The 26696-nt window shown below is 34.9% G+C and overlaps 2 protein-coding genes, 1 long non-coding RNA gene and 1 pseudogene across 7 annotated transcripts; 2 read left to right on the top strand and 2 right to left on the bottom strand.

Annotated features, from left to right (window-relative positions):
• Positions 1-7731: 7731 nt before the first annotated feature.
• Positions 7732-11617, bottom strand: LOC103927868 (eEF1A lysine and N-terminal methyltransferase). 5 transcript variants are annotated; one of them, XM_048586103.1, is made up of 3 exons: positions 9675-11617; positions 9414-9590; positions 7732-8798 (listed from the first exon to the last, which is right to left on the bottom strand). In XM_048586103.1, the coding sequence occupies exon 1, from the start codon at positions 11491-11493 to the stop codon at positions 10069-10071; it is 1425 nt and encodes a 474-aa protein (XP_048442060.1). In that variant the 5' UTR covers positions 11494-11617; the 3' UTR covers positions 7732-8798; positions 9414-9590; positions 9675-10068. The 5 variants fall into 5 exon arrangements, with proteins under 5 accessions (XP_048442060.1, XP_048442061.1, XP_048442064.1 ...); XM_048586104.1 differs by having other exon boundaries at positions 7732-8775; XM_048586107.1 differs by having other exon boundaries at positions 7732-8757.
• On the top strand, positions 7939-8683 carry LOC125478218 (annotated as a pseudogene).
• A 299-nt stretch (positions 11618-11916) lies between the features above and the next one.
• LOC125478352 lies at positions 11917-14475 on the bottom strand. The gene is made up of 3 exons (XM_048586497.1): positions 12706-14475; positions 12505-12623; positions 11917-12420 (listed from the first exon to the last, which is right to left on the bottom strand). Exons 1-3 carry the CDS (start codon positions 12737-12739, stop codon positions 12151-12153), a joined length of 423 nt encoding a protein of 140 aa, XP_048442454.1. The 5' UTR covers positions 12740-14475; the 3' UTR covers positions 11917-12150.
• A 10067-nt stretch (positions 14476-24542) lies between these two features.
• On the top strand, positions 24543-26452 carry LOC125478275. The gene is made up of 3 exons (XR_007259119.1): positions 24543-25285; positions 25893-26048; positions 26144-26452. It is a non-coding gene; the product is annotated as an uncharacterized LOC125478275 (long non-coding RNA).
• Positions 26453-26696: the final 244 nt, after the last annotated feature.

Here is a 26696-nt window from a genome sequence, read left to right as displayed (position 1 = left end):
AAAAGGCTATGCACAAAAGCCTGGTTTGGACTACAATGAGACTTATGCATCAGTTGCTAGGTTGGATACCATTAGAACTTTAATAGCTTTGGCTACACAAAAGAGTTGGAAACTGTATCAATTAGATGTGAAATCGACCTTCTTGAATGGAGTTTTACAAGAAGAGGTCTATGTTGAGCAGCCTGAAGATTTTGTAGTAAAAGGCAAGGAAGAAAAGATGTACAAACTTCATAAGGCCCTCTATGGTCTAAAACAAGCTCCTAGAGCTTGGTATGGAGAGATTGACAGCTATTTATCACAGTGTGGTTTCAAGAAAAGCTTGAGTGAACCAACCCTGTATATAAAAGCAAGGGGAGAAGATATCCTGATTGTCTCTATCTATGTAGATGATATAGTCTACACTGGTAGTTGCAAACCAATGCTAGAAGAGTTCAAAGAAGATATGAAAATGAAGTATGAAATGACAGATTTAGGACTTCTTCATCACTTCCTTAGGATGGGAGTGATTCAAACAGATTCCAGCATCTTCATTAATCAGAAAAAGTATGCAAGCTCTTTACTGAGTAAATTTGGTTTAAATGAAGCAAAGACTGTCATAACTCCTCTTGTAGCTACTGAGAAGTTATCTAAAGATGATGGAAGTGGATCTGCGAGTGATGAAATGTATAGGAGCATTGTGGGAAGCCTTCTATATCTCACTGCTACAAGGCCGAATATAATGTATGCAGTTAGTTTATTGGCAAGATACATGCATTGTCCTACCAATAGACACTATGGAAATGCAAAGAGAGTACTCAGATACATCAAGGGAACTCTGGATTATGGCTTGGAGTATGTGAAAGGAAGAAAAACTTGTTTAATTGGCTTCTGTGATAGTGATTGGGGTGGTTCATTGGAAGACAGCAAAAGCACATCAGGATATGCATTCTCATTTGGCAGTGGTGTGTTTTCCTAGGCTTCGGTCAAGCAAAATTGTGTTGCACTCTCAACTGCAGAGGCTGAATATATAAGTTCATCAGAAGCCACAGCTCAAGCAATATGGCTGAGGTTTGTTTTGGAAGATTTTGGAGAATTACAAACTGTAGCTACTCCTCTTCACTGTGATAACACATCTGCCATTGCTATCACAAAGAATTCTGTGTTCCATCAAAAGACTAAGCACATTGATAGAAGGTATCACTTTATTAAGGATGCACTGCAGGAAGGAATCATGATTTGGTGTATTGTCCCACTGAAAAGCAGGTAGCAAATATTTTCACAAAACCTTTGGCTAAGGATCGTTTCAACTATCTCAGGGATATGCTTGGTGCGAAATCAACTCAAAACTTAAAGGGGAGTGTTGAATTATAAGTGTTGAGCTGAAAAGTTTAGAATAAGATTTCTTAAATTGGTGTATTCACTTGTGCAAAATAATGCCAAGTGCAAGGTTCTGTTTTGTAAAAGGCCATGAGTGCCATGTATTGGTTGATCCATGTAATTAGATAGATGAGTGACTAAGATGAATTGTAGTGTATGTGTGGTCCCAAGTTAAGGCCAACCGTTAATGTAAAAGCAGAGTTAGTGCTTTCTTTCGAAATAGTGAAAATATTCCTCTGCAACTTTTGCAAGAGAGAAGAAGAAAAACCATTCAGTTTGAGTTTTCGTTCATCTTTGTTTTCTGTCCAGCTCTCTCTAGTTCAAAACCCATTGAATTCATTTACACTAACACTCCAATCCCAGCCTCATCATTTTGATCACTCAGACGGAATTCTCTCTTATTATGCATTTACTCAATACCGTGTCCTTTCATCCAGTAATTTCTGAGTACATTATATTATAACGCTAACTTGAGTGATCAAACATCGCGAAGCTACGCCTCACTTTCTGCAATTCAACACTTTCCAAATGTCATTTTTATATGCGTGTGTTCTTGCTTACTAAAATGCACAATTCACTACGACATACAGCAGCTTGGGGTTGTGTACCTGGATGTAGACATTCTCGGCGGCGCGCTCCTCCTCACTGAGGATTTTGCCTTTGCCTCCGCTCAAGTAGCGAGTGGCTCCCCGATCTCATTGCCGCCATCGCTTTTGCTTTCTTGTTTGTTCGTTTGTTTGTTTCTACTGCTAACAGTAAATTAGTAACAGAGCAATTTATACTAATATAGGGTGCAGCTATATGGTTTAAAAATATAAAAAAATACAAATATGTGAAGCTTGATCTTATCGGTTAAGTGAGATGGATCCACTATCAACGTTAAACAAATTATTAAAACAAAAGGATCAGCCACCAAAATCTGCAATTGGAATGAATTGAAGAATTTTTTCTGAACTATCGAATATAAAATTTCTCATTTGCAAGTATAATAAAAACAAAGCTTGACTGCTTAAGAAAATGTTAGAGCCGCAATGAATTAAACAATTGACCTCAAATACAATCAAACCCTCCATAAATTAAATAGTGTTTAGAACAAAAAAAATCTATTAATTTAGTGCATATTAAATGATCGATTAATTAATAGTTTTTTTCTTCCTGTCAGTAATTGATAGCTTATTAATTTATTAATGTGTTCTTTATTGTCTTAGATATTGTACATTGTATTCAATTTTTCGTTTTGCAAACATTTGTTTAAGTGTGAAAATTTTATGTACTTATTTTGAAATGTGTTATTCAAACTTTTTTTTTTTTAATTCTCGCATATCTTTTGATAATTTCTGTCTTTTTATCTTCTCTAATTCAATTGATAAATTAAGAGGGTATGTATGAAATAAAAAGGAATGTGTAGATAACACATTCCACTTATTTTTTGCTAAAACTAGATTGTACATTGTTCAACATGGTACATTAATTATTCTATTTTATAAACATTTAACCAATCAAAAGCTCTATTTAAATAAACAAAGACTATAGTAACATGAAATTTATTAATTTATATATTACGTAAGACTTTTATGACTGCCTAAAATTATTATTTTACTGACATTATTAATTTGTCGAAGTTCTACTGTAGTTGGTTTATGGATGTTAGGTTATCAAACTTAACATTAACGTGAATGGAAACTGAATGTAGGTGGCATGTATTGTCGAAATGTTTTATGTATGGGTAGTTAATGCAATTCTTTTAGTTTGGAGGATAAATGCATAAAGGGTGAAGTGTCAATTTGATTTGAAGTAAATTGATATTTTTATACTAGAATGAGGGGTAGTTCAACTAAGTCACATAATATGCAGCTTAATTTTGTATTGAATTCGTCATCCACGAGATTCGAACCGAAGACCTCTTATTTCCAAATGAAGAGGAATACTACCAGATCGTTGTACTGAGTGGCTGTCACATCCCGGCCCGGGGCGGATCACTTCCCGGGCCCACTCCACCACCGTAGCACGATATTGTCTGTTTTGGGCCCCGACCACGCCCTCACGGTTTTGTTTTTTGGAACTCACGAGCAACTTCCCAGTGGGTCACCCACCCTGGGAGTGTCTAACCCTCTTCTCGCTTAACTTCGGAGTTCCTACGGAACCCGAAGCCAGTGAGCTCCCAAAAGGCCTCATGCTAGGTAGGGATAGGAATATACATTTAAGGATCACCCCTGGGCGATGTGGGATGTCACAGTGGCTGTCAATTTTAATGTTTTAAAAATCGTTAAGCGGTTGTTGGACAGTGAGAAGAGACCTAACGCCTAGCGCCAAGACGCCTTGGCGAGGCCTATGTGGTTTTTTTAATATTAATTAAGTACATGTGTAAATGTTAGAGCATTTTATATTGGTTTATAACATTTTATAAGTCAATACCATTGTTCGGTCTTGTTTTCACATTTTTAAAAGGGGTGTGGTATTCATATATTCTATTTTACTTTTCACAATTTTTAATTTTCGGTCGTTGAATCGGATGAATTGAAGAAAATCAACGAACAAAAATTATCAAGAGATGTGTAAGAAGTAAAATGAGATGTGTAGATAGCACACCTCTTTAAAAATGGTGGTTGTGGTTTTGTTTTCCCTGTCTACCATCATGTGCTCGACAGCTCGAGGTTTTTGTTGTATGATTACGTATGTGCATTTGAAGTATGTTAGACTACCTCACTCGAAAGTTTGAAACCAATGGCTGGCTATATGCATCAATTATGCAAAAATATTTACTCGAAGTGTTTACAAAATAGTTCATAACTAGCTTCGTTACGATCCTTGAATAAATAATAAATGAAGTAATTGAATTTATAAATATAAAATTTTGAGATTACTGTCAAAGAGATGTTTTCAAGTGGCACTCTGGGAACAAACAAACAAAACAAAAAAACGAAGGATTTAACCTTGTTGATTTTAGTGAATAAACCTCATTTTTGTTGAGAGTGACCTTGCAAGTTGGTTGAGTTGGGATGATGAAATTTTGGGATGCTTTCTAATTTGTTCGTTGGTTGAGCTCAATCGTTCCAACGACTGCAAACTAAGAAGGTGTGTATGAAGTAAAAAAGAGTTTGTGGATAGCACACCTTACTTATTTTTTTGCTAAAACTAGATTGTACATTGTTCAATCAAGTACATTATTCTATTTTATAAACATTTAACAATCAAAAGCTCTATTTCGATAAACAAAGACTGTAGTAACATGAAATTATTAATTTATATATTACGCGAGATTTATATCACTATCTAAAAATAATATTTGACCGAGATTATTAATTTGTCAAAGTTCTACTGTAGTTGGTTTATGGATGTTACGTTATATCAAGCTTGATATTAACGTGAATGGAAACTGAATGTAGATGGCTTATATTGTAGAAATGTTTTATGTATGCGTAGTTAATGTAATTCTTTTAGTTTGGACGATAAATCTATAAAAGGTGAATTGTCAATTTTAATGTTCTAAAAATTGCTAAGCTGTTGTTGGGCAATTGTGCAAAAATATTTACTCAAGTGTTTACAAGATAGTTCATAACTAGCTTCGTTACAATACTTGACTAAATAATAAAGGGTTTTTATCACAAATAGTCCATGAAATTGACCTTTATCATCAAGATGGTCCTTAAAATTGAAAATTAATAAATGTAGTCCCTGAAAATAGGTGTCACAAATCAATTTGGTCTTTCTGTCACAATTATGTTAAAAAATCTATTAAGTGCTGATGTGGCACATAAATGGGTCTCATAAGTCATTTTTTTTCTCACAAATGGTCCTTAAAATTGACTCATGACATCAAAATGGTTCCTGAAATTAACCCAGACATCAAAATAGTCCCTAAAATTGAAAATCGATCAATGTAGTCCTGCAAGTAAGTATCTCAAATCAGTGTAGTCATTCTGTCACAATTCTGTCAAAAATTCTATTATGTGATGATATGACACATCAATGGATCACACAAGTCTAATTAAATTTAAAAATAATGACCAAAAGGTTTAATAATTTAATACTTAATAAAAAGTTATCAACCCAAAAACTCAATCTTGCAATCACCTCTGATCTTAGTCCATATTCTTCTACCTCCATCGCTATCTATTCTCTATATATAAATAAAATAAAATAAAATAAAAAAATCTCAATACACCCACATTTACACACTTCAACACCCTTCACCGAATTGAACCTGGATCGAGATCACCTTTGGTGACGGCTTGGCTACCTGGCAACGATTTCTGAGATATCACCGTTAACATTTAGGCAATCAATATCCTCACAACCTTAATCTTAGAGAGCTTGTTTGGCGTTTCCTTGGTGGTCTAGTGACTCAAAGAATGGCGAGGTTTGCCGTGAGATAATGAGGTTATAACCAAGATGCGTCTATTATTTTTTGAAAACTATTCGAAACCCCTTCTTAGGCATTGGTTAAGCCTTGTGCCTTTGAGAATTTATGGAAGAGATTTCTCTTTCGAGTAGGTCCTATTATAAGAAAAAAAAATTCCATTGTGCAAAAAGTTAATTGATAACTTTTTTAAACTATTAAACCCACATCAGCACATAACAAATTTTTTTTACATAATTGTGACAGAAGAATCATATTGATTTGCGACAACTATTTTCAAGGACATTCACCGATTTTCAATTTTATGAACCATCTTGATAGTGTGAGTCAATTTCAGGGACCATTTGTGATAAAAGCCCGTAAATCTTGTGGACCCATTTTTGTGTCACATCAGCACTTAATAGAATTTTTAACAGAATTGTGATGAAATGATCACATTGATTTGCGACACCTATTTTCTGGGACTACATTTATTAATTTTCAATTTCAGAGACCATCTTGATGGTGAGAGTCAATTTCAGGAACCATTTGTCATAAAAATCCAATAATAAATGAAGTAATCGAATTTATAAGTATAAAATTTTGAGATTACTGTCAAAGAGATGTTTTCAAATGGCACTCTAGGAACAAACAAACAAAAAAAAACAAAGGATTTAACCTTGTTGATTTTAGTGAATATACCTCTTTTTTTTTTTCTTTTTTTTTTCTTTTTTTTTGTTGAGAGTAACCTTGCAAGTTGGTTGAGTTGGAATGATGAATTTTTAATGAATTTCTAGAAAGAAACAAAAAAAAAACAAAAAAACAAAAACAAAACAAAACAAAAAAAGTTTTTTTTACTTCCGAAAAAAAAGAAGCAATAATTCACATTGATATCATGAGTTAAATTACAAATTAGCTACTGGTTTAGTGACAAGGCAAATAATAGAGCCACTTACCTAAGAGCATTTTAAACAACTAGGCAAATGCCTAAGCATTTAAATTTGATGAGTCACCTAAGCAAACTTGGCTCTAAGAAAACTTTGATGAGTTAATTGAATTATAATTAGCATAATGATCCAATGTTTCCAACATATTTGCAACAAAGGAAAACTAATGAAAATGGCTTGAAAACTTTGAGTTTTAACGATAATGACAAAATAAAGGGTAAAGTGAATAGCATAAGGATTGACTTTTTAGTGTAAAAATATGGTTTTTCATTAAAGTAAACAGTACTGGGAGCTTTTCGTTAAAGTTCCAAGTGCATACAATGAATATTGAATCAAAGCAAACACTATTTAACCTAACAAAAGACGAGTGCGTACAAATTTACCACATTGAATGCCTAAGTGGGTGGGTATCTTGAATTTTTTCAAATTTTTATTTTTTCTTGTTTGTGGTTTCATGGGTTTTCTTTCAAGTTGAAAAACAAAAAAAATTCAAAAATAACCTAACAAAAGACAACACTACCGAAATGTCAAATTCTATGTGACATGACGTGGAATGACGCCAAAGATGGTTGATGTTAAATTTGACAGAAGCTTCAAGTAATTTGTAATTTATTATTAAATGCTTTTTATTAATTTTTTACCAAAACAATATTTAAATATTTTTACACCTTTTAGTTCATTTCTTCTCATTCCAATTATGTTTACAATTTGACATACCAGGTGAAGTGCAAAATTTTAAAAGATGTAAAAGTAAACCAATTATATTTATGATAAACTAGCATATACCTACACACTTTGTTTGTGAACATGTTTTATTTTTGTTTTTAAAATTGGAATAAGAGAGGGAGAGAGAGAACATGAAGTGGGGAAAGAGATTTTTGCCTTTCATTTTTTAATTTTTAATATTATATAAATGAAAAAAATCACATGTAAGTGAGTTTTAAATAAAAAACAGAAAAACTTGGTAGTGTGAAATTATATTACTGTCCATCATATTTTGTTGTAATAGAATACTAAATAATATTTTTCACCCTCATTTGATTGATAAAGAAAATTTTGTTAATTGGTAGTTCAAATAAAAGCAAAAGGTATGGAAAAAAAAATGTAAATTTATTGTAGCAATTATTATTTGTGCTCACATGATTGAGATATGAAAAATGATGTATATATACAACCCTTCTTTACATCTCCCAGCAGGGGTCCTTCCACACTAATCACAGCCATTTTCATCGACAGACAAAGGGAAAGACCTAGTTCCATGCTCAAATCCTCTTCATCAACATACGAACTAATCACATGCTTACGGTAAATCGGTGCACGCACCACTACATTAAGAGGGTTAGAAATCAATCCAAAGACAAGTTGGGAGAGGGAGCCCATGGAACTGTTTTTAAAGGAAAACTTTCTTCTGACTTCTTTGATGTTGTCAAAGTCCTCAACAATTCTAAGGGAAATGGGGAAGAGTTCATAAATGAAGCGGGAACGATGAGCCATATCCACCACGTTAACGTTGTTCGCTTGGTTGGCTTCTGTGATGACGAATTTAGACGTGCTCTTGTATATGAGTTCTTACCTCACGGAGTTTCATTTCATCCGCAGACACTAAGGAATGCAACCTCTTTTGGGGCAAATTGCAAGACATTGCTCTAGGAATAGCCAAGGGAATTGAATATTTGCACCATGGATGCGATCAGCGAATCCTCCATTTTGATATCAAACCACATAACGTTTTGCTAGACTATAACTTCACTCCAAAACTTTCAGATTTTGGTTTGGCCAGGTTGTGCTCCAAGGATCAAAGCATAGTGTCAATGACTTAAGCTAGGGGGACCACGGGCTACATTGCACCGAAGTGTTCCCGAGGAACTTTGGAAATGTGTCTTATCAGTAAGATGTCTTTAGTTTTGGGATGCATTTGCTTGATATGGCACGAGGTAAAAAGGATATTGGTGCAACCATGGAGAACACTGACGGGTCTTACTACCTAGGGACGGTCTATAATCTTCTAGAAGATGGAGAAGACCCAATGGCACCCGGTTGATCATCCTCCTAGGAAGGTGTTGATTCAGATGTTTGGAGGAGAAAACTTAACCATGTCTCCTAATCCTTTTGCTTCTGCAGGAATAAGCGCAACTGTGCCATCAAGAAATTTGAATCTACAGTTAGAAAAAATTGTTGAGTTAGAGAGTAATGAGTAATCAGACATTAAAACAAGAGTCCACGTCAGTAATGATCCAAAAGGGCAATCATCCGACATAATATAGGAACGTAGGATTGTCAAGAGAACATTTCTTGTACTACGGATGTGTATGCATAACCGTTGAATAAGAATGATATGCATGTGAGTTTAGGTCAACACGGTGCTAGAATTGTGTCGCTTAATACAAGATGTAGATGTGGATGGACAAAATTTCACCTCTCAGGAAAGTACCACAATGTCATATTTTTATTCAAATCTTGACCTATATATGGATTCTAATAGTATAAACAAAACCTTACAATGTTATCTTCTAATAGTATAAATAAAAAATTCTCCAAAGGCTCAGTTAGCAAGAGGCCACCCTGAATTTTTGAAGCAAAAACGTTGCCTAATCAAATAAAAACCCTATCAATCAATAAATACAAGTTGAATGGTTCTTTTATTCTCGTTTTTTCTTTTTTTCCTTTTTCTGAGTGCTCTTAAATTATTAGAAACAAGATTATCAACATCCATTTGATAACCTAACAATTAAACCATGACCAAAAATAAAAGAGAAAAACTGTTTTGTTACCTTGGGGCTACCAGATAAGGCAAAAAACAAGTCCACTCATTGACAATGTTGTCCTCAATCCCACCCCACTCGTTGCCATGACCACCTCGACATCCAATCCTTGCTGCCTCATCACTGCTTTAATCTTCACCCGCTTTACCAAAACACCTCACCAGCATCCTTCCCCAATAATCACTCCTGCAGCACATAATAAACATAATATGCCTCGATGCAGCAGAGAGAAAGCCTGCCTTCAAGAGAAAAATAAATTGTAAGTATTACCTTCTTTTTCCCTCGACGGCAACATTATAGGTGTTACTTGAACCGAATAAGTTGAGTTTTTTCCTTTTACCTCATACCCAATAAAGGAGCATAAGTTTCCAAACTACTATCAAAGTCTCAATTTCTTCTCAAGAGAACAGTCAGAGCTAGTATTCCAAGCCCACCGTTGATGCATGTTTTCACTCAAAATAAGAGGATGGAGAACCAACAATTAAGTTGCTCTAAATCTGGAGATCTTAACACCAAGATAACGAATACTGGTCAAATTATGAAGAAAGTGTCCTCTTTACAGTCTCACCTTCCCCAGACCCCAACCACCACCACAAAACCCCGCCCCCCCCCCCCCCCCCCCGGGGCACCCTCTCCCCCTTCTACCAAACAGTAGAGTTAGATCTTAGATCTTCTTTATGGAATTCAAGTATGCTCCTGATACAACCATTCTTAGTTTGTTAAGGAAAGAGTTTTCACAATCACTAGTAGCAGATGTAACGGGTGACACAACAGCAATAAGAATAAAATTTTCTCCATTTCCAACGTCTATTTCATACAACTCATGAAAAACTTCTCTAAACTCACATATCATTGTTGTGTAAAATGACCGATTTGGAGGAATAACATTTATAGCAAAGATGCCATTATCACAAAGAACTGATTTGGCAGCCAAAAGCACATGCTTCCTAACAAACTCGAACGGCGGAGCAATTATACCATCCCCAGCATCACTTGAATCTAAATCAACAAGCACTACATCAAATTTAGTATGAACGTCATTGCCATCGCCCATGTCACAAGACTCACTATTATCCCCTACCTCATCTGCAAAAATAGAACCGGCAGTCTGTCCATTAACACGGAAAGCAAGTTTCTTTATAAACTTTATTGCATCCCCAACGTGAACATTGATATGCTCACCATCTTCCAGTCCAAAATACTTCTTAGCAACCCTTAGAACCTCCCCATCCGCCTCCACACCCACAACCTGAAAACCCAAATGGGCACTTAAAAATCCAAGCAAAGCTCCACCACCAACTCCTAAACACAAAGCTTTGGGTCTAAACCCACTTCGAATCTGTTCCTCGACACAAGAAGCAACAAGACTCAGACTTGCTACCATAGGAACCAAATAAGGGTGCACTAAAACACTATTATCGAGCCTAAACTCTATTTCTCCAAATTCCACACAATCAAAACCAAAACCCGTCTTCGGAACAATGCGTACCTCCGTTTGAACCAAATTGGGCAATCTCTTAAACCTCAAACGCCTCCTGAACTCCCTCTTCGAAACCTCGGCGCCACTCTCAATCTCCACATCTTCCACCACCATTTCCCCAACCAGAGACCCAACACACCTCTCCAAAACCACACTAGAAACCACATTATCTTCATAACACAAAATGGGTATCTCAGGAATGCCAAATTTGAAGCAACACTTTGGAGATAAAGCAAGCAATAGAGGTTTCAATTTCAAACTCACCCCGACTTCCTCATCACACGACGTGTCGTTTTTATCCTGACGGTGGTAGATTGGCGGTGAATGGTGAGCGTCTGCGGATTGGTTGCTGCCGATGAGGATTAGGCGGGAGATCCCGGAAGAGCTGAGAAGGAGCTGGAGGTGGCCCGACTCGGTGGAGAATATCCAGTCGGTCTCGCGGTGGTTGGGGACTAGCATGGCGGCGACTCGGGGTGAGTCAGTGAGTTGAAGAGGTGAGTCGAGGACGGCGACGCGGAGGAGTGAGGAAGAGTTGGAGGGGTTTGGGAAAGTGAAGGTGATGAAACGAGATGGGGTTATGGTTTCGAATGTGTTCTTCTCCAAAGCCATTTCGAATGTGAACAATTCGGAAAAATGGGGAATTATGAATTCAACAAAGCTCGAAATTATGATCAGTGTATTAAAAGAGTGAAGCGTGGGAGAGGCGTCCGAGGGAAGCCGGTTTAGGCGTGAGGTAAAGCCTCACGGGATTAAATTTTTTTTTTAATATATATGTTTTATATATTATACATATAATTGTATAAATAATAGGGTGTAGTATCCACACATCTCATTTTACTTCTCACATACCTCTTGATAATTTTTGTCTGTTGATCTTCTGTGTGAGAAGTAAAATGGGATGTGTGGATATCACAACCTTAAAAAATAATACTATGTAAAATAAACTTCCATTCTCAATTTATCATTCAAATCCATAGTCATTTAAAAGATAATATCATTTAAATTCATCATTCAAATGTAATATCATCCAAATTCATCATTCAAAAGGTAATACAAACAGAGAAATCAATCATTCGTCCAAATCCTCTTTATCTAAATCAAAATACAAACAAAGGAATCAACCATTCATCCAAATCATCTTCATCTAAATCAAAGGCAACATCATCCTCTTCATTGCCAATTCTAGATGAACTTGTATGGTATGTCATCAATTCATCAAAAGAATCTTCCGAACCATATTCCAAATTTCTTTGACTTGAGGATCCTTCAGTACCCCGTTTTCTTTTGTATGCAATAGAACCCCGAGGTGAGTAGGCTCTTGAGGAGGAGTAGGCTCATGACGAGGATGAGGAGGAGAAGAACGGGATCTTCTATCTCCATTATCCATTCATCATCGGAGGCAATTTCCTCCGCAACAATGGGATTGTACTTCTTCCTCCTTTTCTCACTTCTCTCTTGTAAAGCCAAATAGTACTTAACATAGGCTAAAGCATTAAGCCTTTTGTGTTCAAGCCTATTCCTTCTTTTTGTGTGAGTCTACAAATAAATCAATTATATTATTCAAGTCTAATCATCTTAAGCAAAAATGACACTTAAGATACTAATAATATATTTACTTACCATTGAAAATGTGCTACAATTCCTCTCACATCCCGACGCACTACAAGTAAGGCTAAGAACTCGGATAGCTAACTTCATTAACTCAGGTGTTTTAGTCCCAAAGTGCTTCCACCAAGCCGCTAAAAAAAACAATATTAGTAAAGAAAGTAATTTAAGGGTTAATGATAAAAATATATTAACAATTGACTAATTAAATCTTACTTGGTGTTCGCCTTTTCCTAGTTTGCATAGGCATAGAATCTGCAAATGCACCAAGCCTACCATTATATAAATCCAATTGAATATTGGCCTATTCATGTTCTTTCCCTTTCCCTAGCATCCTATCCATGCAAGCTTACAACCCATTTCGTACTTCATCACTATTTGAGAAATTGTCCTCATACCGAAATTATGGGTTTAAGTAATAGCCCACCGCATGTAGTAGTTGATGAAGTTGATTGTCTCATCTACGATCTATCTTTCTCGAAATAGGCATATATTTTATCTCCACTTTGTTAAGATTGCTTGCAATTTTCTCTTTTGCAGCATCCATCAACTCATATATAAAACTCATGGGGGGGTGGTTTCTCTCCTCTGAATCAACATATCTCAAGACACAAACAAGAGGAAGAACACCCTTAATGCAAAAGGAAACTCGACCCCAAAACTCACGATCATGTAGCACATGATGCTTAGCCAACTTTGCTTCACAAGATTTTGCATAGGTACTTTCCAACCATTCTTGAGAGGTAAACCAAGCAATAAGATTTTTCTTTTGCTTTTGTAAGATTTGTAGTGTAAGGAAAGAAGTGGCAAACCTAGTGACTGCCGGATGAAGAATTTCTAAATTGTTGGTGTACTTTCTCATCAATGCTAGTACCCATTGATGCCCGTATAGATACTTTGAAATACACCTAGCACGTTTGAGTGTGTCATCAAACCATGCCATCTTATAAATATCTTCTAGCATCAAATCAATGCAATGAGCCGCACATGGAGTCCACCACACCTTCTCTCCTCTTCATAAGTTTTGCCCCAACATTCTTATAGTTCAAAGCATTGTCAGATATAACTTGAACCACATTCTCCTCCCCGATTTCTTGAACAACATCAACCAAATATCCATACAACAAATCTTCATTCTTAATAGATGCCGATGCATCAACCAATTTTAAGAACCAAGTACCTAGCGAGCTATTGACAAGAAAGTTGATTAAACACCTACTTTTGCCATCCGACCATCCATCCGACATAATAGTGCATCCATATCTCTTCCAAGCCTTTTCATGTTCTTTGATCATGCTTTGTACATCCTCAACTTCTTCTTTAAGCATCCAAGTTCTATATTCATGGCTTGTAGGAGAATCAAAGCTAGGACCAAAATCAGATACCGCTTTCATTGCTTTAACATAATATTCGTTGTTTGCCACATTAAATCGAATGGCACTAGTGTAGAACCATCGCGCAAGTGCTTGGGATGCTTGTCTTCTTTCCTCTTTTTTAAAAGATGTATTCGATGTGGTTTGACGAGCTTACGAAACATACCTATCAAGTGGTCCCCTTGACCTAGGTGGTAGAAAAGAACCGGTTTGTTGTGAAGGTGTGACATTCACACTCCCACTCCCACTACTTACATATTGTGTCCTTGTTGTGCCCACATCGACACTTTCACTTTCTTCTCCACCACCACAACACAACTTATGGCTAGCTTTCTTCTTTTCTTTAGTTCCCATAACATTAGCAAAGCATTCTTCCTTCACATTGGGTGGGATTTTTTTACAACTAATCATTCCTCTTGAACTTACACCACCCAAGTGATGTTTGAATCTAGAAATTGAACCCGTGCATTTGTGGTTACAAAAAACACAATAGAAGTGCTTGGTGATAGGATCAAAATCTTTTGTCCATTGCCAAACAAAATCTTTCTTAGAAGAAGCCATATTCTTCAATGCCTAAACAATAAACATTAGATGCATACAGTTAATGAACCAACAATTTATTAATTTATGCACCAACAATTTCCAGGTATTCTGGAACAATTACTATGATGAACATACTCAATTTATGCATACGGTTAATGAACCAACAATTTATTAATTTATATGTCGCTCTGGATCTTATGACCATCTTAGACAGCTGACGTCAAAAACACTTTTCAAGAGCTTCCCTGGTACAAATGGTGAAAGCAGGTTTATTTCAGTAATATTATTTAGAGTTTAAAAAGAAATAAAAGAAATAAAAGACCTGCCTCTATCCTTGACTGCTCCATATCTCAGACCCAAAACTACTACATCGCACCCAGCCCTATCCTAAAATGCTCCCTCTTTCGTACCCCTACCCCAGATTGCTCCTCAACTCCCATATCAAGCCAAAGGTATTAGATGTAAATATGTATTATTTATTAAATATGGATTGTATATATTGTATATTAAATATGTATTATTGTATTGTATTATTATTCTATAACTATAATAATAACTATAATGTAAGTTAAAAAAAAAATGAAATTTTATTTATTTATTTTATTATATATATAATATAAAATATATAATACATCACAGACTCACAGTTCACACCAGTGTTAAAAAAAATCAAAAAATAAAATCCATAACTTTTCAAAATTTCAGAAACCCTAACCCTTAAAATTGGGGATTTGTAGGCTTGCTGACGGCGATGGGGTGACGACGACATGACAACCGTTGCTGCTTCAAGCGGGCGGCAGCTGCTATGTGTTTTGGCGCGTGGGAGAAGAAGGTGAAGAAGGCAGAGGATGATCGAAGGTATGGTCCTCGTATGGATGGATTTGTGGAATTAGAATTAAAAATCCTTACCCAAACGGCGTTGTTTTGGGTTTGGGTGGTTTAAAATAAAAAAATTTGAAAAAAAAAAAAAAAAAAAAGGGCAAACAAGGTGCCTGGACGCCTTAAGGCGCGCCTCCGCTGCCTCGGCGTCTCCAGCAAAGCCTTTCGTCCACTCTTTCAAAACAGAGGCGTCAACCCTCACGCCCTACCTCAGAGAACGCCTAGACGTGCCTTGAGGCGGGCCTTTTTAAACATTGTACTAAATGACAACAAATTTCAATGTTAAATAACTATTTGTTAGAAAACAAATAATTTATATTATGAGGTTGCACTGTAGAGTGGACCCAAACGAATATTCAACAATTTACACACTAATTGATCAATTTTGAGCATTTTTGTAAATTAAATGATTGGAAAGCAAGAGAATTACATAAACAACTAAAATTAGTACTAAACTAGAAAATTTTACCCGTACGTTGTTGCGGGGTCGAAAATTCAACTTTAGATTATTCTGTAAACACATAAACACACACATATTCAAACACATAGAAATCAAAATGGAGACTGCAGAGCGAGGGCAATGTCTAAATTTTTACAATTTATACAATGAACATTATCAGATGTCTTGCTAAGTTTTGTATATGAATGGGTTTACATTGCTGAAAAAATAACAATACAGTTAAGTTACCTAGTTTTTCTTCTGGAGGGTCTGTTTTTGAGCTAGTTGGGGAGGATTTTTTTCTTCAACAGCTTGATTGGAACCTGGTCAAAATCTTGATATCCGCTTCAAAAATTTCTTCTCCCTCATTACTTTAAACATATTAAAAACAACAAAGAATGAAATTTAGATTGGATTGAGTGTAATTTGATAGGTGAACAAAAATATTGTTATGTAGAATACAACCTTTTTCATATGTTGTGAAAAGAGCTTTCCTGATGGATTCTCTTTTTCTTTTGTGCTATTCTCCAGTTATTTCAGGAGGAGTAGTGGAAGATGAAACTGTTGCAGAGAAGATTGTGATTTCCCGGCTAATTAACTGCGGAGTTGCTAGCTGATCATCATGTCTTCGTAAATGTTATAGATCAAGAAATCATTTGAATTCAATGAATTTCTTCTGGTTCCATATCGGAGGCGAAAAATCTTTCTCTGGCCTATGAGTCTAAGAAACTCATTTAGCAACTACTTTTGATCTACCGATCTTTGATTGAAGACTAAATTGTTACAGCTTGTCCTAAGCACCTTTTCCCCTGATTTGCCAATAATAAGAGCGCTGATCTAATTTGTTTCATCTTCAAGGACTAAAAACACTTTGTACCTTCATTTAAAAACAAAATGTACAAATTTGAAAACATAAATTGTTTAATGAGTTTAAAACTGGATCTATATAAAGTTTTTTATGGTGCAGTTTAATGTAACACAAACCACACGATAAACAAAAGAATAGCTGCATAAAATTGCTTTTCAAAATTGAATGAATCTGTGGTCAGTTTTGTAGTTGCATGACTACATATTGCACTGTACAAATTTGATGTTTCGTTGGCTTAATTTTGATAGTATTTTTGTAACCAACCAGTGATCATCAGTTAAAAGGGTTAATACTTACTTAAAGGTGTAAAAATTAAATAAGCAGTAAATGTTAATGCAAGAATGAAATGAGAGAACAATTAATTAGTGGAATTGAAATATAGCGTTTAAGTTATTACCAAGGAGTTCAAATTGTTTTTGGCAAATTAGTTGACCACTTGTTAGATCCTTGTACATTTGCTTGGCACATTTAGGGTAAGCGGTGTACCACTATTCATACCTTGTGTTAAACCGCTTTATTGATGCTTTGCACAAAAACGTGTCATTCTATAAATATTCAGATAACTATTTATATGTGTAATAATTATTAAAGAAATAGTTTTTGTTAAAGACGCAAAAATCGAATGAGATGGCTTTGATTCAATATTACAACTTGTATATACCTTATCTAAATCTGGATCCAAATAACCTAGTTCGTCGATTGTCACTCTCTTTCCAGTTTGTAAAATATCAGTCTCATTCGCCTGATTGGAAGGAGGGAGTGTTCTGATAGGGTGAGGCCAGTTGGAAAATCTGCAATAGTGTAGATTGAATATTAGCTAAATAGGTGTATAAAAATAACTGTTTTTGTTTAATTGTGCTAACCATGTAATGATTTCGATTTTATTGTAATGAATGGACTTACATTGATTTGTACGAATTTAATTCTGGAGTGTCTGGATCAATGAAGAAAAGTGTTGATTCAATGTTGTTCAAGATAATATTGTCTGTGGAATAAAATAAAAATAGTAAAACAGAAATTGAATGCATTAGTATACACTGCAAATAGTTATATATATATATATATATATATATATATATATATATTTGAAAACAAACTGTAAATTCAATTTTACAGGGGTTAAGGATTTTGTAGACAAGGGTTTTGGGTATGGTCTAGAGATTTTATGGGGTAACAAATCATGGTTAACTAAAAAATAGTAGCTCTGTCACGTCCCGAACCCGGGGTGTGACAGAATGGTATCAAAGCATAAGGATTAGATAGCCTTGGGCAGAAAGAGGAGGAGAAGATTATCATATGCTAGATAAGTTTGAGCTTAAAATAGCTTGTGACTTGAGTTTTTAGAAGAAGATTTTGATTGGCTTCTAGTGATACGCATAGTGTATGAAATAGGTTATATATAAAGTTAGGGTTTCCATGCAATCTTGGCTATTGCATTTATATGTGGATACTTTGAGAAAAAAAAAAAAAGTTAAGTTGATGTGGTCTAAGAAAAAGGATAAAAAGTTATGTCATAAATGCATATCTATTTCACTTTTTCAAGTGAAGTAGGTTCTAAAGTTGTGATATGGTGGTGAAAGAGCAAAATAAGAGACAAAGGTATTACTTAATCACTCTTTTAGTTTTGTCCTTTTAAAAGGGAGTGATGTGGTTGTAACAAATAAGTTGGTTTGATTGAAGAAAAGAGAAATGAGGAATGTTAAGTACTAGTGCATATGTAAATTTGAGTTTTATTGACTTCCTCAAATCAAATGTGTTTGGAAAAGAATTATCGATTTCTTGTTATAAGAAGAATTTTATTTTCCAACCCGTTTCAGTTTTATTTTATTTATTTAGTTTTTAGTTTGCGTTGCGGACTCGGGATTGAATTCTCCATCTATCCCGGGTCTGGGGTGTGACAAGCACAAAAATTAATTTTTTTAAAATTAATGCAGCTTTTCCAAGATGTCTATTGTGAGAATGCACTGTTAACAGACTGTTAGACAATACCTGGAAATTTTTTATTTGGTAGAGATTATATCTTAGAAAGTAATTTTTTAACCATTGATAAAAACTCTTAAGCATCATGACATTTGCGAGAAAAAGTGGATAAAAGTTGAGAGAAAAAAGGACATTTGGATTTCATCTTATAATTGGAACAGAGCACAATTTTTTGCAGAAAAATTGATTCAACAGCAGCAAAATATTAAAATTAAGCTGTAAAAACAATCATGACAAACATAATTAATTAGAATAGACACATCAATAGCCAGAAAAACTACTAAGTTAGAGATGGACTGATTTTTGAAAAACAAAGTTAAAACAAAAGTGATGATATCATACATAAACAATAATGTGCACTAACGTACTATCATAGCATAAGAATTTTTTTTAAAGAAAATTAATGAAAAAAGCTTGAAAACTTTGATTTTTAATGATAAGGACAAAATAAAGTGTAAAGTGAATAGTATCATAATTGACTTTTTAGTATAAAAATGTGATTTTTCATTAAAATAAACAGTATCGTGGGATTTTCGTTAAAACTTCCTTTTTTTTTTATGCACCAAAATTTTTTAGCTATTTAGGTAGAGTGTATTTTAAGCTATTTTGAGAAACAATTTAACGCCAAATAAAATTATCCAATAATGTGTCGCAAGGAAAAAAAAAACCAAATTAAAGCTAATCAAAGCAAATTATCCAATACAAAACGAACAAATTTTTTATTAAACTAAATACTTGCAAATAGCTTGAGCCTCGAGCCTGTAAAAACGGCAACTATTGGGTGGGGCAATGCTTCCAATGAGACAGAAGAAAAGTTGTGTGTAATGTTTGACCATAGCGTAAGCTTAGCATCTTCTTTTCTGTGAAATAACATGATTAACCAAAAAAATTAAAAAACTAATTAATAATTAAAACAATTTCTAATTTTATTATACAGAAGAAATAATCTGATACTTTGTATGACTAAATCACACTTGTGATCAATTCTCTGATTAATTTTTATGAGTTCTAAATGCTGGACTGCAACTATGTGACCAATAACATCTTCAAATTTGAAAGAAAAAAAAAAGATAATTAAGTCATGAGAAAATCTTTTATAAAACAGATAGCAATACATTTTACTATACATGTACATATACATACGCATACATACATTATTACCTGTAAGGATATCAAGCTTGTTAAGTGGGGGACACATCCTATTATGGTCCTGCAAGAAGAATCTATGGTGCGGAATAGGCGGAAAGACACTTGCCAACTTGTTAAAAATTGTTTTAGAAATAAACACGATGTGTGTGTCATGTGGCACCACTCTCTACTGGCCCCTCATTTTGTTAGTGCGGAAATTCATAATTTCATAGCAACATCCTGCCTCAATTTTCGACAGTATTATCTCATAATCCATCTGTCACATCCCGGCTCGGGCGAGACCACTTCCGGGGCCCGACTCCACCGTAGCACGATATTGTCCGCTTTGGACCCCCATTACACCCTCATGATTTTGTTTCTGGGAACTCACACGAGAACTTCCCAATAAGTCCAGCACGCCTTGATCTTGGTCGGGGTGTGTCACCATTTCATCAGATGATGCTTCAATTGCTTGTTGCTTGATAATTCAACATGGGAAAGGGCAAGAAAACGAATTGTTAAATATAGAATGAATAAGTACATCATGCTCAATTTTGCACTTGAAATAACATGGAAACAATCGTAGATCACATACACTAAACAAAAATATGTAAAGTAAACAACAATAGTGAAATTATCGTTGTAATTAACAGTTTAATGGAATTGGATACCGCAGAAGAAAAAAAATATATATGTTGTTTAGAGCTAATATGAGAATTTATACATTACTTGACAATAGAAATCAGAGAACGAAAATAATGAAAATACATTGCATAGACTTTTTAACTCAGAAAGCAGAAAATATTATATCATTCGTATTAAAAACCAAATAAAAAATTGTTCATAGACAATATCAAATGTGAAGGAATTAATATCATCAAAGAACGTTCACCTTTTCATTGACCAGTATACAATGCAGATTGCATATTTATTGCCCAAGCCCGGATATCTTGGTCTTCATATTCTACACACACGCACTTTAATTTTCACAGCCTTGTTATACGGTATAAATCGATCAAGAAGAGTTAGACATTCGTCTTCCATTTGAGCTAATCAAACCTAAACAAAATTTCTGTAAATTTAGAAATAATCTATTAGAAACCTTAAAACAATAACCACATCATAATATTAATTTTTACAACTGTCATAAATGTATAGAAAAAACGAAAATTACAAATCAGTTTACATTGATACCGGTTAAAAAGTAATCATCATGAAATGAAAAACATAAATATAAAGGGTGTTTAACAATAAAATATTGCCATGTAAAAGACTGTTAACATTATTTCATCAAATAACAACATAAGTTAAAAAAGAAACAGAATGACTGAATAAATTGTTAAAAAACATAAAAATAAAAAAAACTCAAAATACAGCCAACTCATTTGGAATTTTTCTACCCAGCGGTTATTTTCTGGCAATTAAATAAAGAAACAGTGCGCGTTGCTCGAAAGTGACGTTTCTGGGTTTGAATTGCGTTTTTGGAGCCCAAGAATATGAGTTCGTGGCCTTCTGGAGAAGTGTTCAAAATAGTTCAAACTTTAAATCCAGCTATTTTGGGCCAGTTTTGGAGCTGATTTGGGTCCAAAATGTGGTTGTGCAGATTTCTAGGCGAATTTACCAAGTCAATTTAGGACCTAGTTTATTTATTGTTTTTAGGTTTACTAGTTTTATTCTAAGACCTTTGACTAGAAGGATTTTAATGAGAGTTGTATAAATAAGCCTTTTGGAAACCTAAACCTAGTGGGGTAGAACGTATGCAACTTTTGAGAGGAATATTTTGGCTAAAGCTTTAGAGATTTCAAGACTTATACCACCGTGTTATCCAAGGTTTACATTCATTATACATAGCACTTGAAAATATGGAAAACACTTCTAACTACTTGTTGAAAAGAAGATAAATCTTTCCTTTTCAACAAACACCTCAAGCCATGAAAACAACCGTGTTATCCAAGGTTTACATTCATTATACATAGCACTCGAAAATATCAAGAATGTCAGTCAACACTGGTGAGAATGCAATAGATCTTTTTTTTTTTTTTTTTTTTTTTTTTTTAAGTAACATAGAAGTCCTTTATTGATTTAATAATATTCAAAACACTGCATAGAATTTATTGAAAAGAAGCTCAAGGTTTCCTTTTGACAAACACCTGAAGCCATGAGCAATTGTGGTATCAAAGTTGTGCATTAATTACATAGAGACTTGTAAAAGGCAAGAATGGCAGTTAATACCAGTCAAAATGTAATAGACTTCAATTACGAGCACACCACATCAAATCACATTGATAACCAACGTATACTAAAAGAAAAATCAATTGAACACTGCGAGGAAGGCATCAACTACATTGCCATTCACATGGAGTGCCAATAATTACATACAAATGACTACATTCATTATATAGAGCAGTTGAGAAAACTAAGAATGGCAGCCAAGACCAGTCAGAATGTAATAAACTTAAATTAAGTCAAGACCGCACTAAATCACATTGATTATCATCATATGCTAGAAGATAGATTAATTGAACACAGTGAGCAATGACACATCCCGACCAAAATCAAGGCATGCTAGACGTTATGTGAGGGTGACGTAGCCATGTGTGCAGTGCGGAAATATCCACCCCCCTTAGGGGCCTGACGCCCACGTCGGCACACTTTCGGCTAGTGATTGGCTCTGATACCAAATTGTCACATCCCCGCCTGGGCCCCTACCACATCCCGACCTTGACTCCACCGTAGCATGATATTGTCCGCTTTGGCCCCCGACCACGCCCTCACGGTTTTGTTTCTGGGAACTCACACGAGAACTTCCCAATGGATCACCCATCCTGGGAATGCTCTCGTCCAAACTCGTTTAACTTTGGAGTTCCGATGGAACCCGAAGCTAGTGAGCTCCCAAAAGGCCTCGTGCTAGATAGAGATGAGAATATACATATAAAGCTTAGAGGATTATTGTAACATCCCACATCGCCCAGGGAATTCTCATCTCTACCTAGCACGAGACCTTTTGGGAGCTCACTGGCTTCGGGTTCCATCGGAATTCCAAAGTTAAGCGAGTTTGGGCGAGAGCATTCCCAGGATGGGTGACCCATTGGGAAGTTCTTGTGTGAGTTCCTAGAACAAAATCGTGAGGACGTGGTCGGGGCTCAAAGTAGACAATATTGTGCTACGGTGGAGTTGAGCTCGGGATGTGATGGGGTCCGAACCGAAACGTGACAAGCAAGGCATGAACTACATTGCCATTCGTACACTGCCAATAATTACATAGAAATGATTAAGGCGTGAACTACATTGCCATTCATACACTGCCAATAATTACATACAAATGATTAATCACAAACAAGATGTTACACAAATTTTACACAAATGATTAATCACAAACTAAATGTAAAAATCCATGAATAGATTCGATGCCTAGATCTTACACAATTTTTTTTATTCAACCTAAAATAGAAAAGAGCAAAAACTTAAAATGGAAAAAAAAGGACAAAAGAAAAACAATCACATCCACACCCATCAACCTGTGCATAAATAACATAATAACAAATCGAAAGAGCAAAACATATCGCCACCATACTGCCAAAACGAAAGTGAAACGAATAGTCTAAAATAATCAAAATGCAACCAAACTACGAAACAAACAAGCAAAAATAATCAAAACCTAACTGAACAAACCCAAACACAACACCAAATCAATTGATAAACCGTGGCTACTCGATCTAATACCTGAGAGAGAAGCTGACCACTGAGAGTGCAAACCTTGACCAGAAGAACTTTCAAACGCTGTAAAACAACCATAAAAAAAAAAATAAATAAAAAAAAAAAAAAAGGAACATTACGGCCTGCTAAAAGACTAACAAAAAATAACAAAATCAAACATCCGTGCCTACATGAAAGACTGCATACAAAACAGCAAAAAAACCCAAAGCTGAAAACCCATTGCACAAACAACAGTTTAACAACGACATAAAGGAAGAAGAAAAACCGAAGGTCTAGAGAGAAACTAACAACAACAGAAAAACGCAAGGAAAGAGAACAAAACTTAAAAAACCAAATTTGACTGTAAGAAAACGCAGAGGTCGGAGAAAACACGGGAGTCCAAACTGAAATGAAAGTTGAGGGAAAGAAAAAAATAAGGGAGGAAAGCCGAAAAGGCAAACTCCCTTAGATCATCGAAATGTGACAAACGCTCAGCCCACAAAACGAAACAGTAGGTTTGAAGGTTGGGCAACACACGGCAGCAGAGATAACAGAACATAACACGCAAGCACAAGAGCAAAAATGAGAGAGGGGCCAAATGGCCAATTCACCGTACAACCCAGCCGAAAAAACGTGAAGAGAATGAGGGGTAAAGCCGGATGGGGACTGTTAATAAACAGAACCTATCCACCGGGTTTTAGAAGAGAGTAATTTTGATGAGAAATACTTGTTAATAAGCGATAAGAAGAATGATAGGTACTTTCCCCTCTTGTATTCTCTAACTCGTCTTTCCCACACAATGGATGACATATGGACATTGTGTTTAAAATTTCTTTCTTCTCATTCTACTAGTATCATGAACTAAATCTCATATATCAATCAAATTATTAATGATATCCATCGAAATACATATGTCAAATATTCGCAATTATACCTAAACGGTTTGGGAGAGGCAAAGTAAACAAAAACTTCAAACTACAAGAACTTAAAACTAGAAAGATACAAAATTAAACAAAAATAAAAAGGAGAATCCTTAGAAAATTAAACTTGCATAAAAAATAATATTAATAATTAGATTTGTGGTGAATAATATCAATGATTTGGTTGATATAGATGATTTAATTAGGAGTAATGGTGGAAAGAAAAGAAAGAAATTTTAGTATAATTAATACATGGATTTAGGTGTAATGATTGTCCACATGTATTCATTGAGCGAAATAAAAAAAGTTGGAAAAGGCAAGTGTAAAGGGTATCTAACATTTTTCTTGTTATAATAATATAAATATAATATGAGAGTGGTATTGCTAATTATCTTAGAGTGTGTTTGTTTGTCATATCTAACTTTCAATGGATTAGACTAGATTACATATTAGTTTAGGCACGTGTTTATGACAGGCAAGACTAAGTTTGAAGGGACAAAGGAGGGCTCGCCTCAAGACCTCCCAAAAAGTATCAGACTGCTAAACTCGTCTACTTTGCTTCGCCTCGAACTCGTCTTGTCTGCTTGGCACCGTCTTCGTGGCTGTCCAACAAATAAACGATGGACCAGCATCTTCGTTGAGACCCAAATTCCCAAAAGACGAGATCTTCGTGAACCCAATGGTGGGTGCAGAACGCGATGAGGAGGAGCGTAAAGAGGCTTACGAGCCACCTAGTGTGCTTGAAGGAATACATGAGGCCAAGAATGCCAGCAATTTCCCATCGAAATCATTCCTTCGTCCATGGAACTGTCGGAAGAGCGCTGATGCAGTGATACGATGTCGGGAGGAAAATCGTACTGTCAAAAGAACTACGATCAGATCAGAAATAATGCTATGAATAAGAAAATCAAGACGAGAAAATCAGATGGAAACAACATATAATCTCAAGGAGAATCGTTGATCCAAAGAGGTGAAATATCCAAAATTATTATTTTTTTCTTCTTAAATATTCTAAATTTTATTGGAATCAACGGGATTAAGGATTTTGGATAATGTGTTTTGCAGAAAAAATCTGGCAAAAAATGAGAAAAAAAGAGAAATGAGAGGTAGAGAATAGGACAGAGAAAAGGAGAAAGATAAAAATAAGTGTTTCCAGAGGGTGAAGAGTTTTTTAGAAAAAAGAAAGGAAGGATTTAATAATAAAATATTACTATATAGATTAAATAATATAATATTAAGGTTAGTTAATTATTCTACTTCTAGTACAATACAGCACAGTTCAACTTAGTTTATTCTAAATCAGTTCATTTTAATCCCTAAAACTAATCTAATTTGAGATTGTCCATGCATTAACGCACCCTTAGCGAGAGTATTGCTATGCCCTTAATCCTACTTTAAAGTGAGTGAGAATGAGCTAATAAACATAATTAAAATATAAAAGTCAAAATATTACTGTCGACTGCTGATAATAGTATGACGGGAGATATTTCTTAATGTGGTAGAAATACAGATAAATATATAATACAATTGTATAAAAAAATTATTCAAATGTTTAACTAATTATATTATTAGATTAGACGACCTGTCACCGAGTAAAGTTTCCAATAATGGAGGTAAGGGCAAAAGGCGGCAAAAATTTCGAAGGCAACTTCCGCTAAATCTACGGATACCGCAATTTCCAAGTTTCAACACAACTCTATCTCTCTGAGCTTCGTCTCCAATAAACACAGCAGGTATATCTCTCTCTCTCTCTCTCTCTCTCTCTTTATCAGTACCCTGATCTCTGCATTTCTTCTTATTTTCTGTTTGGTTGCCGAGAAAACAGAAGGACAATTTAAAGGAGAAGAATTATGATGGCAGCGTTAATCGTATTGTCGGTGGTTCTGTGTTTTAATGTATTGAATCCAACATTGATGGATTAATTATTTGTTAAATAACAGGAAGGATTTACAATTGAGATTCATCTTACAAGTATCTTAAATCATATAGTTTTCTTCCTTTGTAGATCCTCCGAATTGCTCCGCTAGCTTCGATGTGTATAAGAGGGCATTTTCTAGAAAGCCGTTTATAATTTTCATTCAAGTACTGCTTTCTGATATTATTACATTGTCTTGGATGTATTTTTTTCTTCTCTGAATTTTGTTTGTATTATTTTCTATTAAGGTTTTTATTTTTTTTATTTTTTTTTAATCTTATTTTGTGGTGCTACACCGTCGTATTTGCTTTTCCTTTATGTATTTGTGCTTAAATGTTATCGTTGTTGAAACTTATAAGTAATTGCTGCAATCGCAAAGGTTATGAGGTTCATGCTAAAGGATGGTGGGAAATTGAATCTTGATATAATTGAAATTATGAAACGGCAATAAATGGTTGTCATCTTA

Source organism: the organism of the source record quoted next, unplaced genomic scaffold (assembly GCF_019419815.1).
Source record: "Pyrus x bretschneideri cultivar Hongxiangsu unplaced genomic scaffold, Pyrus_bretschneideri_v1 Contig24, whole genome shotgun sequence".
Classification (NCBI taxonomy): Eukaryota; Viridiplantae; Streptophyta; class Magnoliopsida; order Rosales; family Rosaceae; genus Pyrus; species Pyrus x bretschneideri.
This window is presented reverse-complemented; position numbering and strand designations above follow the sequence as displayed.

Excerpts from the sequence above, each read along its gene's own strand:
- LOC103927868 (XM_048586103.1), bottom strand. The coding sequence starts at position 11,493 with ATGGCTTTGGAGAAGAACACATTCGAAACCATAACCCCATCTCGTTTC.
- LOC125478352 (XM_048586497.1), bottom strand. The coding sequence starts at position 12,739 with ATGCCTATGCAAACTAGGAAAAGGCGAACACCAA. Across the intron at positions 12,624-12,705 it reads TAGGAAAAGGCGAACACCAA|CGGCTTGGTGGAAGCACTTT; the intron begins GTAAGATTTAAT and ends TGTTTTTTTTAG. Across the intron at positions 12,421-12,504 it reads ATTGTAGCACATTTTCAATG|ACTCACACAAAAAGAAGGAA; the intron begins GTAAGTAAATAT and ends ATTTATTTGTAG.